The sequence below is a fragment of the Spodoptera frugiperda genome, chromosome 2, assembly GCF_023101765.2.
Source record: "Spodoptera frugiperda isolate SF20-4 chromosome 2, AGI-APGP_CSIRO_Sfru_2.0, whole genome shotgun sequence".
NCBI classification, from domain to species: Eukaryota; Metazoa; Arthropoda; class Insecta; order Lepidoptera; family Noctuidae; genus Spodoptera; species Spodoptera frugiperda.
In genome coordinates this window covers 3,140,220-3,156,656 of record NC_064213.1, presented here as the reverse complement: position 1 = coordinate 3,156,656, position 16,437 = coordinate 3,140,220, and the positions used below count along the sequence as shown (strand labels likewise).

Below are 16,437 nucleotides of genomic sequence, written 5' to 3'. Positions count from 1 at the left end.
TTTCTGTGAGGCTGTGGTATCATTCGGCACTCCCACACATAAACTTATCTGTGAAAGAAAGTAAACATAGTAAACACAAGACAATTTCTAAATTACATAGCATAACATAATACCTCCCAAGAACTCCCAACTTGTTCCAAAACGACGAAGGTGGTCACATCATTCTTTAACCGCCTGATCTTTATCACAACTGCTTAAAGCCTATATTTTAACAAGGAACTAAAGTTATAATAATATTTTAACCGACTGTAATGTGATACTATAGAATGAGTAGTACAAGTAGTTTTACACGGCTACTCATCAAGTTATACAGTGCCAGTATATCCTGACCTCTCTTTGTATGATCTTTCTGCTCATTCGACGGTCAGCTTATATTGGTTATGCTTATGTTGATGTGTAGCTGTTACTAGTCAAGGCGGCTAAGTCAAACGCGACTACCGCAACTCGAAGCTACTACTGGTTTTTAAATTAAACTAATTAGCGTCCAAACTCGATTTGGAGAGGTCAAAATTGACATATATTTATTAGACTTGTTCTATAAAATGTGTTCATTAAGTTATAGAAGTGCTTTATATGAAATTGGTTTTCGTGGACATTATAAGTTTTAGAATAGAAACGATGTCAAAATACATTATTTTAATCATTAATTAAAATTCGAATTAAGACATTTTTTTAGGTCAAATAATTAATAATTTTATTATTTTTATAATAATACATAGTACAAACGATGACATACCAAAAAGTAGAATTGACAATCACCGTCAATACCAAATACGACAACAGCGCCACTTCGTAGAAAACTACAACATCAAAAAACTCAAGAACAAACTCACGTTCACTTTTTTTTGAATGTGGGAAATCTCGCAGTGACTTCTCCAGCCTTGGGCGAGGCAAGAAGGGAGTGTCAGACTCTTACTGACTAAAATAAAAACCACTCCGTTCTTACTCCTACTTTCCGAACCGGAGCTAGGCAAACCCGCTAGGCAGTCCGCAGCTCCGGGTCGCTCACACTAAACTTAACCAAAGAACAATATGTATATAACCATCTAAATAAAAACCCAACTTCAAAATCTCCATACAAATTTTACCATATTATACATAATAATCCGTGTACAAAATATAAATACCGGTGTATACAGACACCGTTTCCATAAAACATACGGGCTGGTGCAAAAAGCACGTCAAACATTCAACTTGACATGTGTGGAATAACAAATAGTATGAATCACTCGTGAACTAGTTGCTATGCTCCCGTATGGTAATAAATCAGCTAATAGTTAGGTATTGAATTCTATATTAGGTGTGTAATGTGTTAAACTTGGTGAGTTTTGGTTCAAAATTGAGGCTGATTTTAAAGAACGAGTAACAAGTGCGTAATGTTCCTTTTCGTTTCGCTAATCCGTGTAATTTTGTTGTAGACTTTTCTGGATTATATTTTGTAAAATAGTAAAGTATCTGGTAATCTAGCATACGGATCATCTGATGGTAAGCAATCGCCGCCGCCCATGGACACTTGAAACACCAGAGGCGTTACAAGTGCGTTGCCGGCCTTTGGGGAACCGGGGATTGGGAAGAGGGGTAATTGGGCCTCCGATGACCTCAATCACACAACACAAACGTTGTTTCACGTCAGTTTTCTGTAAGGCCGTGGTATCACTCCGGTCGAACCGCATTCATTTTGCTCTGTTTTGGTTGTCTGTGTCTAAACAACTATCATACTACAAACTAATAACACTACGGACAAAACCTCTTGGTGCTAAACTAGCAAAAAATTCACCCAAGCGAACTCGCAAAAAAACATACCTAAACGTTTTAACCAAAACAAAACATTCATATCTCATATTCTAATCTCAAATCAAAACTCATTCGCAAGTAGCGCGAGTGATTAACGAGTACAAGTGGTAACGGTGTGAATTCCGCGTCCCAACACTGAACACACGACCGCATTCCGGCCCCTACTTCTTTCACCGAGCCATCGAGCCACCGAGCCAGCGAGCCACCGGCGATCCGGAGAAATTCTCCAAGCGCATTCCATTTCAGATATGATATAATAACCCGTTACACTCATGTGTTTTGCTATACCTAGAGCTTCCTCTATCACTAGTCCATCAACTTGAGTTGCCAGTCAAAACCCGTTTTGCTTTCCATAATTGTGATCCAGCTGGCTTAAGAGACGTACATTTTCCTAAAAAGTGTCTCAATTCTCTTTAATGTTTTATGTTTCGTCTCCTGGTTTCAATTATTCATCACGAACCGAGCTGTTCTAAATTATAGTGAAAGGCGTACCGAAATCCATCAAGTGATTTATTTCCAAACATCAGCGTAAACGTAAACATACACACGCAGCTGAGAAATTTGATTTTATGATGTGTGTGTAGTAATTTTGCGAAATTCTCAGCTCTTGAGTTGCGAATGTCTATGATTACCTCATAAGTTCTGCGAACACAAATAGCCCTTTGATGTTCGTAAATGTTAAGGTAACACCAGTTTACGAAGTGCCGTGAAGTAGGGAAATTGTTACTGAAAGCGCCGCCAATATGCATAAATACATATTAAATATGCATAATTTATATCAGCGTGTAGTCACATTAGACCCTGCACTAATATCCCATGCACGCGAGCTCACAACAAATGTCTTGTTGAAACGCAAGATAACATCTTGTATTGCTTTTTTCACGATCTAATTAAATCGAAAGCCAAGCTCCGGATAAGTGCGGAATGCGGTCGCTGTTGAAATATTGATTAAGCTTTTTGTGTTACGTTTCAATCTCGTCTTGCATTATGTGTAGCGAGTCAACGAACCGCGCGCCCTACAGCGAAGGTGTTAACATTTTCTCACATTACTTTTAAAACAACACCAATGTTGCAACACGTGAAAACTTCACTTGTCACTTTACCACCTATGTCGCTAAACACCTGCCCCGAAATGTTGACACTGCGACAAACGTGGCCCGATGTTTACACAATAAATTGAAACGGTAAATCTTTAATGAAAACTTTTACACAACCGGCACGGGTGTGTATGGACACAAAAGAGTTGAAATGTTTACAGTAAGTCGGCACGCGTCGACCTAATACACTACCAGATGATTGAGAGCTGTTATGATTTAAGATGACAATCGTCCCGAGTCGAGGGCTCTAAACGATGTACATTGTCGTTGTGACATTAACGTCGCCTACACAATCGAATCGGGGTATCGCGGCTATCGAAGCCCATTCGAAACGGATAAAGGTCTTGCTCGTGAGGATCAATAAAGAAAAAAAGATCAGGTAGTCAGTCGGCCTTCTGTGGCCCATTGTGACTTAACGAGGCGATGAATACTCGGAGTCATCGGCGAACAGGTGGCACGCTACGCCCGTGTCGGCGCTAGCTTCGTTTTGCACTTTTAGAAGTTCGACGAACGCATTTCATTATTCAAATGTTATTCGAGTGGCGTGAAAGCGCCTCGATAACCTCGACGGCGACGGGACGTGCACAGAATGACTGATAAACGACGTACCTATACTTAGACCCAGCATAAATAACTATCGACCAATTGACATCCCTACACCATTGTAATAGAGATTAGAAACGAAAAACGACCATCCGAAATATGAGACCGATGGAGTCGGGCTCATTTCCATTATATCTATGCGAAAGCAACACGGACTCTGAGAGTAATTCTAAGTTAATGTTAATCGAATGACTCTATCGAATTACATCACCATGTAAACTCAACAAGGAACTAAACATTATAATATATGGCTGTCGATGTATTTAGTTAATGTATGTAGGTACGAAGTAAACACGAGAACGAGTGCCGGTGCGTTGCCAACGTTCCAATGAGCAATTTTCCGAGGAAGTGATCGCACTCGAGCTCCAAACAGATAGGTCTTTGGCGCCGCGGACCGCTCTCTATAATAACGTTTGCATTTATTTATCGCTAGTTTGCCGACACTATTCGACGTGGTGTATCAGGGTACCGCTATCTTTGATAAAACGCTTTCTCGAGCGCATTCAGAGAAGCACGCTCTTCTAAAAGCTCGTGAATCTCTCGATTTGGAACGCGAGATTATCTGCGCGATTTGTCAAGGTGCAGCAGCATTAAGCCGCTTTAGAGGTTCGATCTCGCCATGAGATAGCAGCAGAAACGCTACTCGACCTACAGACAGGCTTCTCTTGACTTGCATTCCGATGGAAATTGCCTGCGGCCCGGCCAGATTACTGGCGCCGCATTGGATAATTACGCACCGACGAGGACATCCATTACGGAAGATAATTCAGCGAGTGCAATTAGAGGATGGCTCGGGATTCGATCGCGGCTGCTGATGCAAAATGATAAACCGGATTCTTCTAATATAAATTAACTATGTCCAATGTCCATAGTTATTAAGCTCCTCGTCGAGTGGCTGTTTAACATTCCACGCCACTGCATCTATACTTAAGACGCTGACGGCGTCTAGCCATATTAATGGTTGTTGAATAGAGAATAGTTGTCGACTGTGATGGCCGGGGCCCGTGCGGCCATGTCAGTAGTCACAAATCAAACGGTCCAAATTGACAGCCAATAAATAGTTTCAAATAGCGGACATTGGAATGCGACAACAAGGCCGCAAAGCAGCCTTGCTTTTTCCGCGTCATCCAATCAGCATAAAGCCTGTTATGTTAGCTCCAATCTGAATAGCAGAGAAACCGGCTGCGGCTCGCGCCACAATCATTATTAACGTAATAAAGTACTAGATAAAACGGAGCCAGACAGCGTGTGAACGTCAGGAGAAAGCCGTTGTCGCAACATTTGTTAGACGTTATTACCATCAGATACCCATTCGAATGTTTTTAACAGAAATTGTATGTTTAATTACGACTCTGTAGAGTATTTCAACCATAAACGTCTAATGCTTACTAATGATTACAATCTAACAACCAAGAACCTAATAAAAAGTTCGAATCAAAACTGATTCCCGTCGATTCGTCGTCTATACCTGATGTTGAGAAAGTTGTCGGTATCCAACATCCATTATTTAATTTCAATTAAACTATAAAACCACTCTGGAAGGATCTTAACGGATAAACTGTAGAAATAGCAGAGGCTGTGTCTGTCCAGAGTATGTTTTTAGATATCTGAGCGGTAGATCTAAATTGAATCTCTGATCTGAAATGAGCGAAATGTACTGAAGAAATGGTCTTGGAACTTGATACCACGAATAGACGTCTCGTTGCGACCATCTGTAATGAAATTGAAGGGACGTACGTAGCAAACGGAGCGGCGTTAAAGTTATCTTATTATAAAGATCTGTTCCACCGCAGCGGCGTCTGCGACGGGAACATTTCAATCGCGATTTACCAAAACCGGCTCCCGTGTCGCGATGCGATCGAGATGGTAAATATTTGCTCTTTTATTTTAATTTAAATAAGTCGTTATCGCAAATGTATTTATATCTTCTACTTTCCTCTCAAACCAGCCGTCTCCAGAATGCTATTCCATTTTAATAGATCGGCTTTCATAAAAAGCTTCTTCGTTAAGTGCATTCCACTTATTTCGAGCATCCGAAAAATCCTTTTACGGTGCTCAATTAGTGCGACTAACAAAGGGGAAACTAGGAAATTAACACCTCGTTTACCGTGCCACGTGACAGAGGGTGACCGATTGCGCCGGTCCCTCCGTAATGTTCGGATGTCCAAACAAAATCTTACAACCGTGAAGCACCGCATTCTGAGTCAACGCGCCGTGAAGAATTGGCGCCTATGCACTTAACAATTCCTATAAAGCTGCTTTTGTGCATTAAAGAAAACCAAACTTGGGAAAAGATAAGAAGCACTTTCTTTTATCTTCGAATGCATCCTGCCTTCATGATCATTAGTAAGCTATCTCGTTCTGGCCTCGCTTCATCCTTTTCTCACACATCTCCGGAGGGCCATTTATCAATACCAAATAACATGCCGGGACCCTTTTCTCTTTTGTTTATTTGTTTTTTATTTACCTTATCCTTCGATGTTCTATTTGTGCCTTCGTTTTTGACTCGAAATTGATTGTAAAGCGGGTCTAATAGCATCCGTCGAACATAATGTTCCATGCATTGATGGCTACTAATGAGAGATGATGAGTTGCTTTAAGTAAGACTACGTAAAAGTTAATCAACATCGGAATACCTTTCGACAAATGAACTATAAAATTGGAAATTGCCCGTATTGTGGAACTATAAGACAAACAACATAAAATTAACGACTGTAATAGAATCTCGATTTCATAATAATGCATGGCGCGCTGCAAACTGCAATTAATGGAAGCAATTCTGCGTGCAAAAGCTATTAAAGTTCGCTATTAAAAGTTTCCAATTTCCCTTGTTCAAAAGGTTTAGCTATTAACGGTGCGCAAACCCTTTTGCTTTTTTTGCGTCAGTATTTTATTCTTTAATTGTTTTATTTATGGCAGTTTCGCATTCGCTACCGACCGACTTCATCTGCCGCTTTGAGCACGAACGAATTTCTGCAATTTCTTTGTGAATTCAGAGACTCTCGGCTCATTACGTTTTTGCTCGACATTTTTTAAATTCGGCGACTGCAGCGTTTTGGGAATAATAAATAAATTTACTTTAATCAATACATTTTTAATGACCACTTTAAAACGTGATTAACCGGACATCGTCAGCGTGGTTTTTATCAAGATTCTTAGTCGATATCCCGCCGATGGACATCGTCGTCGGACAACTCACTAATCATTCAAATATTAGGGTTTAAAAAATACAAGATTCTGTGAACGAAAAAGATATCCTAAAGATGCCGGACATCAAGGGGGGTCTTCCTTAAGTTTTCCTCCGTTGTCGAGAGCAAATAAAGCGGCGTCCCTCTGAAATTAATTTTGTTTTGTTTCATCGTCTGGAGCCGAAGCATTTACATTGAATGTGGTCGGAGGCTGGCCGTTTGTGAGGATATTTATGTAGGGGCCCGTGGAGTATGACATGCGCATTATTCATACACGATACGCGCCACGAACCAGCTGTATTTTATTTTTACCGGTTCATCGTCTTGTCGTCGATGGGTTACCATTTAGGATGATGAAAGGGAAGTTTTTCTATTCGAAAACATTTGTGTGATTCACCGCTGTGGTTTCAGGAATACAGTAGTCGGGTCTGTTGAACAAACATTGCTTCTTAGAGAATATGAAAGACAGATGAATGGGTTCACGAAGCTAAAATGTAGGAATTTATAGGTAAGGACGTAGGCACGGCGAATCGAACGCCATCAAAGTTTACGACACCACAAGGCGCCACGGTGTCGATACTTGTGATTGGATACACTGACTATAATGCATTTCCTTTTGCATTTGCAATAACAGTTTCCTGTTTCAATTTATTAATATATTCCCATCTTGTGAATAGGGCTGTTGTTGTCTTAACGTACTTGGTTAGTACTTACCTTTTCATTCACATCCTTTTAACTTTCTATTTCGTTAAAAGTTTATTCAATTTCTTGTTTATTGCGAATTGATCTGTAGTTAACGTATCTGTTTTTTGTTACAGATTCAAATGATGGTGACGCAGGAGTGAGATGTTACTGCAACACTGCTCAATGCGTGGGTACGGGCTACATGTGCCGGTCTGCGCGCAGCGGGGGATGCTACAGCGAGCTGCCCAGGCGCACGCACCACGCAAGGCACGGATGCCTACATCATCTGGCTGATACGTAAGTATTTCATTTTTATTTATATGTAACAAAGCATTTACGAATATTCAAACAAGAATAAAATGGAAAATATATGCACATTGTTTTGCATTTTGACACATTTTATTAAACTCAAAATAAATACAGAGCTAATTTCAAAGACTAATTTAAAAACAAGGTGTAGGTAGTGAATTGCATATGCATTTGTTAAGCTGCAGAAATCTTCGCACATAATCAACTTCTGTTTAGTGATCGTTGTTCCCTTCGCACCTGTCTGTTTTATGGACATCAGAAACAACCATCTCTTCATGTTTATTTAGCTGCTCCCAAGCCTAATGTGCGTTGCTTTGTTTATCAACATTTCTCCTCATTGATTTCGCAATATTATGAATTCTATATCGCATTACCGTTATCTACATCTTCAAGTCTATCAGTTATTTTATTACGCATGAAATGTAGGTATTTGTACTTTCTTTTCCTGAAAAGACAATATGTATTATGCTGTATATTAGATCATGTATATTTTTAAAAGATCACAACGGAAAATTCTAGACTTTTTTAAAATCATAATCTGTTTGCGTATTCAGTAGCCTTGTCACTTTTGATAAACGTGTTTTGGACAATAATAGGGTCATCGGTGGTCAGGTTCATAAACTTATCATTATCATAGTCATATTAATAAGATTCAAAACAAATTACACTGAATTCTATAAAATGTTTAAAATACAATATTTTTTTAGTGTTATTGTTAATTGAATCAGAGATTCGTCCGACGATATTGACGGTACAAGATGTGAGGACGATAAAAAGGCTAAAGGAGCGTTCCAACAACATTCCTAAAGACGGACTGAAGATTTTATCATTTCTAATTGCGATTCTAATTAGTATGCTGTGCCCATCGCTTAAATGTCAACCCTTTACAAAAAGATATATGAATTAACAAATTGGCTACTGCAGTGGACCCGCGCAATGTGACTAAAATTTATTTGTGATAACTTAAAACCGGTGTAAAATTACATTACAGCGCCGTGACAAAGATCTCTATAGTTACCTACAGCTACTGTTATTTGCATTTATTCATGTTTTACTTTAATCACTGTCACTTAGGCTTTTATCTTTTGCTTAAGTTTTATCTGAATTGTCTATTTATACTTAAATGGCTTTTGTATTTAAATACAAAGGTGTCTTTAATAGTTTTAAGTCTACCAGAGAATCAGGATTGCTATTTTCATCTTGAGTAATCTGAGTTTTATCGTTGGTGGTATTTCAAATATCATTTCAACCAAAACAACCCCATTAGTATCTATCCTTCACCTATTTTGACATACCAATCTCTTCATTCGATCGATTAATAACAATCTTAATCCTATCTCTTGACATTTCCACATCTACTTATAAAGTAATTACGATACAATTCCTAAGATACGGCGGCTGTACCTTTTTGAATTTCATCGAGGAATTAATTATTCTTTTGTTAGTCATCATGTGAGGTGCATTGTCATCCATCAATACTGCTTATCATCCTAGTGTATGGGCTCTCTAGCTGCGTACAAGCATCTTCAATCAATTTGTCTTCAGTTTCGAAATGACTGCCGCTTTCATCTTGATCATAGACGGAACATAACGACACAATTACAGATTTGATTGAATATGTAGCTACGGAATTATTTGCAGAATCGTTCGTTTGAATACAAGACACTGTTCCGTCACTTGGGTAATTATTAATAATTGGAAAGCTGTCTTCGACTAAGATCAAAGCGCCTTGTTATCTCATTTCTATTCATAGAAAAGTAAAACGTGAACATAATTTCCATCAATAACTGCTTGTTTATTTAACAACAGTAGAACATTAAGTAATCGTCGTGTATTTTTTATATGGCGCACGGTATGTTCACCTCGGTTTATTAATTACGCCGGCGAAGGCATGTCGGGCTCCACTCTGTTTTTATACTCTGAAATTACCCGCTCAGTTGATTATCTTATTCGGATCGGCCCGGGCCGCGTTCACCTAACCGGTTTCTGTCTGCCGCATGCCCAGTTTTATTTACTTTAAATAATTTTTGCTCCTTTTTGGCAATCTCTGCCATTATCTTCGCTAACGATCGCCTTGTCCGCTTCGTTAAGATTTCCATAGAATTCAAATTGATATTCGCTTATTTTATCGGTAATTAATTCTCGTTTGACTTGTTTATTGTGTATATAAAGTGCTGGTGAGTGATGTCGGTTTGATGTCCTCGTTTGTTAAGATAAGGGTGACTCTGCTGGGGTTGAGGCGCGGGTCAGGCTAGATAGTGCTGCGCGGCCGCCGACCCGGTCTGTTCGATACTATTTCCTACGAAATCACTCCCAATCACTGAGCGATAAAGTTTAAATTGGTTTGTGTAATTATTGGATGTATGGAATGTCTCCTCTAGGCTTTGTTCTTAGAGTGATCTTTTTCTCGTTTAATCATCGATATCGGTATCGGCTATGGAATTATCTCGTTAGGTCAGTTGCGTGTCAACAATCCAGGTTCTTTGTATGTCGTCTCAACTAGTTCTTTGTTTCAGCTACTTGCATTGCCACAACAGATTGTATTGTTATCTGCGTCTAAATACGTAATTTATGCTTATTTATTTATTGTTCCAACTCTCGATTGTTTAACACTCGGGTGTCAATGTGACATTACATTAGCTCGTATAGATAAGGTTTCTTCGTAAATTGTTGATAGTTTATATTTGTTCTCGTGTAATTAGGTACATTAGTTAATTTTAAATCTGTTTTTTTATCGCTTGTAGCAATTGTTTGGATGTTTCTTTGAGTTTCTAGCGTTGTTTTATCTCCCATTTCTGATCAATTTTATTTAGGGATGTTATTACAAAAACATACTACCAAACTAAAATATTCGAAGGGCTCATTACTTTAGCTTAATTAGGTAACTTTAAAAAATCTTCTTGAACTTTCTTTTCACATGTGCAGTTACCATCGCATTGATTAAAAAGAAATAATGAAGCCCCAACCAGTTCACGATGCGCTCAAAGATTAAAACTTAATTGGCTTTTAGTTGATTGTGTTTATTTATTTATTTTTCACTCATTACTGAACTATTTACATTACCATAGGACTTAGAGACTGATAGCTTTATATTAGTAATTACTTATTTATGCTTAGTCTGAAATAATGACTGGCCTTTTAGAAAACCGGGGTGAAATACCGCTCATGTTGTGTAATTGTTTTTCGACGTTTTTAATGCAAGTAGACTTAGTACGAGTTTGCTTTACGTTTAAAGTAATCGAAACGAGAGCGCATTCGGCGCTTTGATTGGTTGGTTTTTTGCACCGGCCAATCAGAGCGCTCTCGTTTGGTTTTCGTTTAACGTAAAGCAAACTCGTACTAAGTTTACAGTTATTGCAGAATCAATCTGCGCCCTCAACATACTTATAGCTACTCTAGTGTTGAGGGTGTCTTACCCTCATATATAGATATACCTGTGTATGTATGTATGTCTTACCAGTTACCATCAGGTGATCCGACTGCTCATTTACCCAACTAAAAAACAAAAATGAATCATGTTAATAACTAACACTTCTATTAGTTTTTATGTTAACAGTCGTAACTATAAAACCGTGTAATGTATGCAGAATAATGGAAATGATATTCCTATTGCGAAGAAAGTGTTAAATTTATTCTTTAAATTGAAACGTTAGTTTATGATCGTGCGAGTGAATAATTGTGTTTTGGTACTGGTGTTGTTTTATGACTCAAACTGTTTTAATTAATGTATCATGTACTGAATAAAGCTTTAGAGTTGTATTTTTTTATGCCGTGGCTTCACCGTTGAAAATATGTTCAAACTAAAAGTGTGCTGAGAGAGACATTTTATGTTCGTTTCACATCAACAGCTTATTAGTGGCCTCTGCTGACCAAATTCTCTTCTCGCATGAAGAAGATTTGAGCATCAATTAGGTATCACGCTTGCTCAATGTGAGTTGGCGATTTTAAACTTATAAATATTATATTTGGAAATGGTTATAATCAATATCCCTTATAGACCCATCTGGTGTTGAAGATATCATCTGATGTTTTGAGGGGGGATTACATTAAAATCGCCATTTCTAATATTGCTTAGCGACTCGAGTTAGGTTGCAAGTGGACACGAAAATGGCACAATAAACAGTTGAAGGTAAATCCTCCGCTGGCGCCGGTCACTTTTACCCTCATAGCGTTTAACCTGTAAAGTTTTTTTTATGCTATAAGCCGGTAAATGAGCAGACGGATAACTTGGTGGTAAGCAATCGCCGTCGCCCATGAACACCCGCCATACCTGAGGCGTTATTGGGGATTCGGAGATTGGGAAGATTGGTATTGAAAAAAACCGATTTTTGACATCAGTTGGAGTATCTGTTAAAAACTTAGATCGATCCTCAGATTTTGCGTTACGGTTCTTAATTTCGTCCGTTAGGCTATCAGCTCTTAAAAAACCCACTGCAAGAGGAGGGCTTGTAACAAATGTATCCTCTACCATCTTTAGAAGATATGCAAAGACATCTTAAAACCTTATTTATGTAAGCAGACGTGGTAGACATGTTGATCGATTGCCTGACAGAAGACAAAGTGCGGGTTTTCCTTGTGAATACATATTTATAAGTGCACTGTTAGTTTAGCTAGAGGTCGTGGCTATGAATTTGCAATTATGTGCTAATTACCTTCGAGAGTTTGTTTTAGTTAATTGGTCATTTGTTTTATAGGGATGTGTGAGGGTGTGGCTATTGATGGCTTTAATTAATTTTATTTCCTATTTATTTTGTGTAAGGTGCTATTCTGGTTGTATTAATTCAGGACTACAACTAAGGAATCTTTAACACATAGACATTTTAAACTGTTAGGACCGATTTTTTCAATGGTAGATTAATTTTATTGGAGGAATTTTATACTTTGAATATTTGACAATTCTTCCAATGTTTATTATATTATCTGTGGATTGAAAAATCATCAAATGTGCTTAGACTATTAATTTGGCTTGTGTTTCTTTCGTTCATTAGTCTTATCACAAAAGCTTTTCGATAACCGGACTCCTAAAATACTAGTCAATCAAACGCAATAGTTATTTCATTCGTACTTCTAATTCAGAACTAGCTTTTTTAACTATGTATTACATGAAAACTATGTTCATTTACCCATATCCTCAATTTTCCGAAGAAATCGCGTGATGCCTTGTTATGTTATGTACCTATATAACTATGTAAGACATTTTAGCGTCGATTGCGAGGCTCATATCACAATGGGTGCAGCGCCGTTACGGCGGCGTCATAACTTCTTACGTCACTGTTATGTACTAGATTCGTGACATAATGACACGCCCATTGTTGCTACAGATACCTATAGCAACGTCACGCCTTTTATCCCCGAAGGGGTAGGCAGAGTTGCACATTACGGCACGTAATACCGCTATACAATGTACACCCACTTTTTAACATTTGTGTTATACGTCCCATGTTATACCCCTATAACATGGGACGTGAGCCTATTTTCTATGAGTTACCTATAGCATAGTTGGTATACTTGCTATTTCTACCCTTGTGTCCGGACGAAAAGTTTTCTTTAGTAAAGTTTATTGATATCACAAACTATACTAATTAGCAAATAAACCATATTAACTAAATAAAAATAATAACTATAACTTAAATATTTACACCTTAAAAGAAATATTTTTTTTTTTTTTTTTGTTAAATTACATCTTGTAGACATTATACATAGGTACCTAATTAGGTATTATCTTGTAATTCTATTCATTTATCCATGTAATTCCATCTTTTCTATTTATTGATGGGTGAATCATCATACATGGTTCTACTAGACCAACAAAACACACACACCTGCTAACAATCCACCATAGTTTTTTAGTTTTTTACTAACATAACAACTCTATCTACACAAAACTAATTGGACTTCCAATCATTTAACAAATACTAGTTTATAACGAATCAAACAAAACAAAACTGCTAGACGGACAGACGTCCAATTTTCGGCATTATTCAAATCGATGAAATTCTTTCAAATCTGAAATCTTCCGTTCCCGTGAGAACTTTGAAATATTTAATAATTATTATTAGAGATTGGAGTTTGGAGATTACTTATATTGAGCGAAATGTATAGATATAGTGATATGACAGTTATATGTTGCGTTGTAAAAGTTCTCATTAATATGACTTTGATGTTAATTTTATTGATGGCTGTTGGAGTGTCCTACTTTTTAGCTTAAAGGCCTAGTTGTATGTTGTTCGTGTATTAATGTTAAGTTGTATAAATAAAATGTTGCTGTGTTTCTTTATATTGTATTGTGGCCTCGTTGGTTGAGTTGTCGCAAGTCCGATTGCCGAAGAAGGTGTCTCGGGCGAAGCACTACTAGGCTTGTTTCGTTTTGACATTAACATTTTTAGCTTAACCTATCGCGTTCAATGTTAACATAAACTACATATAACAGGGTCGTAAAGCTGAACCATTCAATCTACTCCAACCGATTTACCCACTTTACAAAACTGCATTGCATTGTAAACCTTCACACGATAAACATAAAGAAAATAATACAAGATAATAAATACCAAGAGAGCATGTAAATTGAAAAAGATCAAAAGTTCAAACAGTCGCGAGATTTATTCAAACAAGAAGCCGTTTTGTATGTTAAATGCTCACTCTAAACTCTCATACATCAAATGTCCCCTCAATATTCAAAAGAAATATACTTAAGTAGTGGTAAATTTTAATTTTATGTTAATTCCGCTTTGAGTCCGTGAGAACGTGAACCGTGATTTGTTTGCGACGCGTCGTAGGCGTTGGCGCAAGGTGGATTTGAACTCACACACACATCTTTTATCACTATAAAAACGGTGGACATCACTTTAAGTTCTGCAACAAGACATGCTGTCCGGTCTCTGTTAATTGTGTTGCTTCTTAAGGACATAATATTATCACACTTTAATGCCACCGCTCTAATCTAGCGATAAACTTATCATTTAAATTTGAACATTAAATCTTATGTCGTATGATACATTTCATAACGTCGATACAAAAAGGTTGTAAGCGTGCTGTCAGCGTCTGGACCTCGCGCTTACAGTATTTTCGTACGTTTACCGAAGCAACAAACGCCTTAGACAGCTCTTACAATACCCACAGGAAGAGCAGGGGTGGTATTATATCTATTCTACTCCGCTCTAGACCCTCTTACTACCTTTGAACCGTTCGTTGTATAAGAACCTGTGTCTTTGTGTGCGTGTGCCAACGAAAATACCAACTCGAATAGTTTTATGCGTATTAAAGTGATGATTTGTATTCCATAGACACAGCGGCATTATCTGACCGCAATGCCCATAAGATGTTCAAATATAAATCTCGCATGTTTTATTTTATTACTTAAATACATTTGAAAAATGTCGACTCTTATTGTGATTTGTGTTTTGCATACAATGTGAGAATTTGATGGTAAATGGTGATAATAATCTTTGATGAGTTGTCAACGGTTAAAGCTTAACAATTTACTACTTCTTTATTTTTAATGGCAGTAATACTCGTAGTAAACACGAATGTTAACCTCAGCTACCAATTGCCCGATTAGGAGCTGCGGCAGGTTATCGGGGCTCCGGTTCAAATCAGGAGTAGGAACGGGGTGGTTTTTAGTCAGTAAGACACTCCCACTCGTCTCGCCCAAGGCAGGAGAAGACAATGGATGCTATGCACCACTCAAATACTCTAATTGCTCAACTAGGATGAGCCATTAATTGATTTTAGATAATTCACGTAATAGCACGCGTCTAGAATTGTTCCCGGCTCGCTTTTACAAGCAAAAACAGTCTTAATTTCCTTTATGTTATGATTGACAGTGTCACTTCAAATTTTTCAATATTATATTACTTTATTTATCTAGCCACCCCTGAACACTCAACTTCCTCGTTCATCCTTATCAAATCCCCTCTGACACGTCTCAAAACCACTTAGTGAGAGCCAATATACATTTTGATAAAAATATCCTTAAATATGTATGCTTAGATAAGTGCCCATTTAAAGCAATCATCGGCATTTAAATCATTATCTTTTAAAATTTAAATAAAGTCCAAAAAAGATAGGTATTAATTATAGTACGGTACGCAATTAAAATTCTTAGTCTTAGCTCAGATTTCGTTAGATCATTCAAATAAATTAATTATCTTTTTGATTGGTTAAATACTATGTATGATACATAACTCTAATTAGATGAATGACTTCATCCATTATTTCATCAAGGGTAAAAAGTATCTACTCGGAGCTGCGGACTACCTAGCAGGTTACCAGGGCTCCGGCTCGAAGAGCAGTAGTATAAACGGGGTGGGTTTTAGTCAGTAAGAGTCTGACACTCACCTCGCCCAAGGCGAGAGAAGTCAGTGGATGATTTTCCCCCATCAAAAAAAGGATAGTAAAAAGTATCTAGATGGATGAATTTCATCATAATCCGTTCATCACTTTATGATAAAAAGCAGACAATTTCACATAGTTCATCATAATTATTTATTTGAGTATCAAAGAAAATAATCGATTACTTATATCTAGAATACGCAACAAAAAATAGATCTTATTAAAACCAACATACACTTCTTTTTACCTCATCGATCGAAAAACACACACAAAGATAATTTCGCACGAACACAATATACGAGTAAATTAAGTTTCCATTAGGGCGGTGAACTTCACTACGTAACATCTGAAACAGAAAAAAAAGTAAATAAAAAAAGTAATTACGAACATCAAGTTGCCGCCTCTTTAAATCAAAGTGTGGAGAAGGGAAA

The 16,437-nt window shown here is 37.6% G+C and overlaps 1 protein-coding gene across 2 annotated transcripts in view; it reads left to right on the top strand.

Annotated features, from left to right (window-relative positions):
- The window catches only part of LOC118269151 (BMP and activin membrane-bound inhibitor homolog), a 76,033-nt gene that overhangs the window by 39,275 nt on the left and 20,321 nt on the right, over positions 1–16,437 (top strand). For both annotated transcript variants that reach the window (XM_035584100.2, XM_035584099.2), the window contains exon 2: positions 7,501–7,663. In XM_035584100.2, coding sequence (XP_035439993.2) covers positions 7,501–7,663 — 163 coding nt within the window. The remainder of the gene's footprint in view (positions 1–7,500; positions 7,664–16,437) is intronic.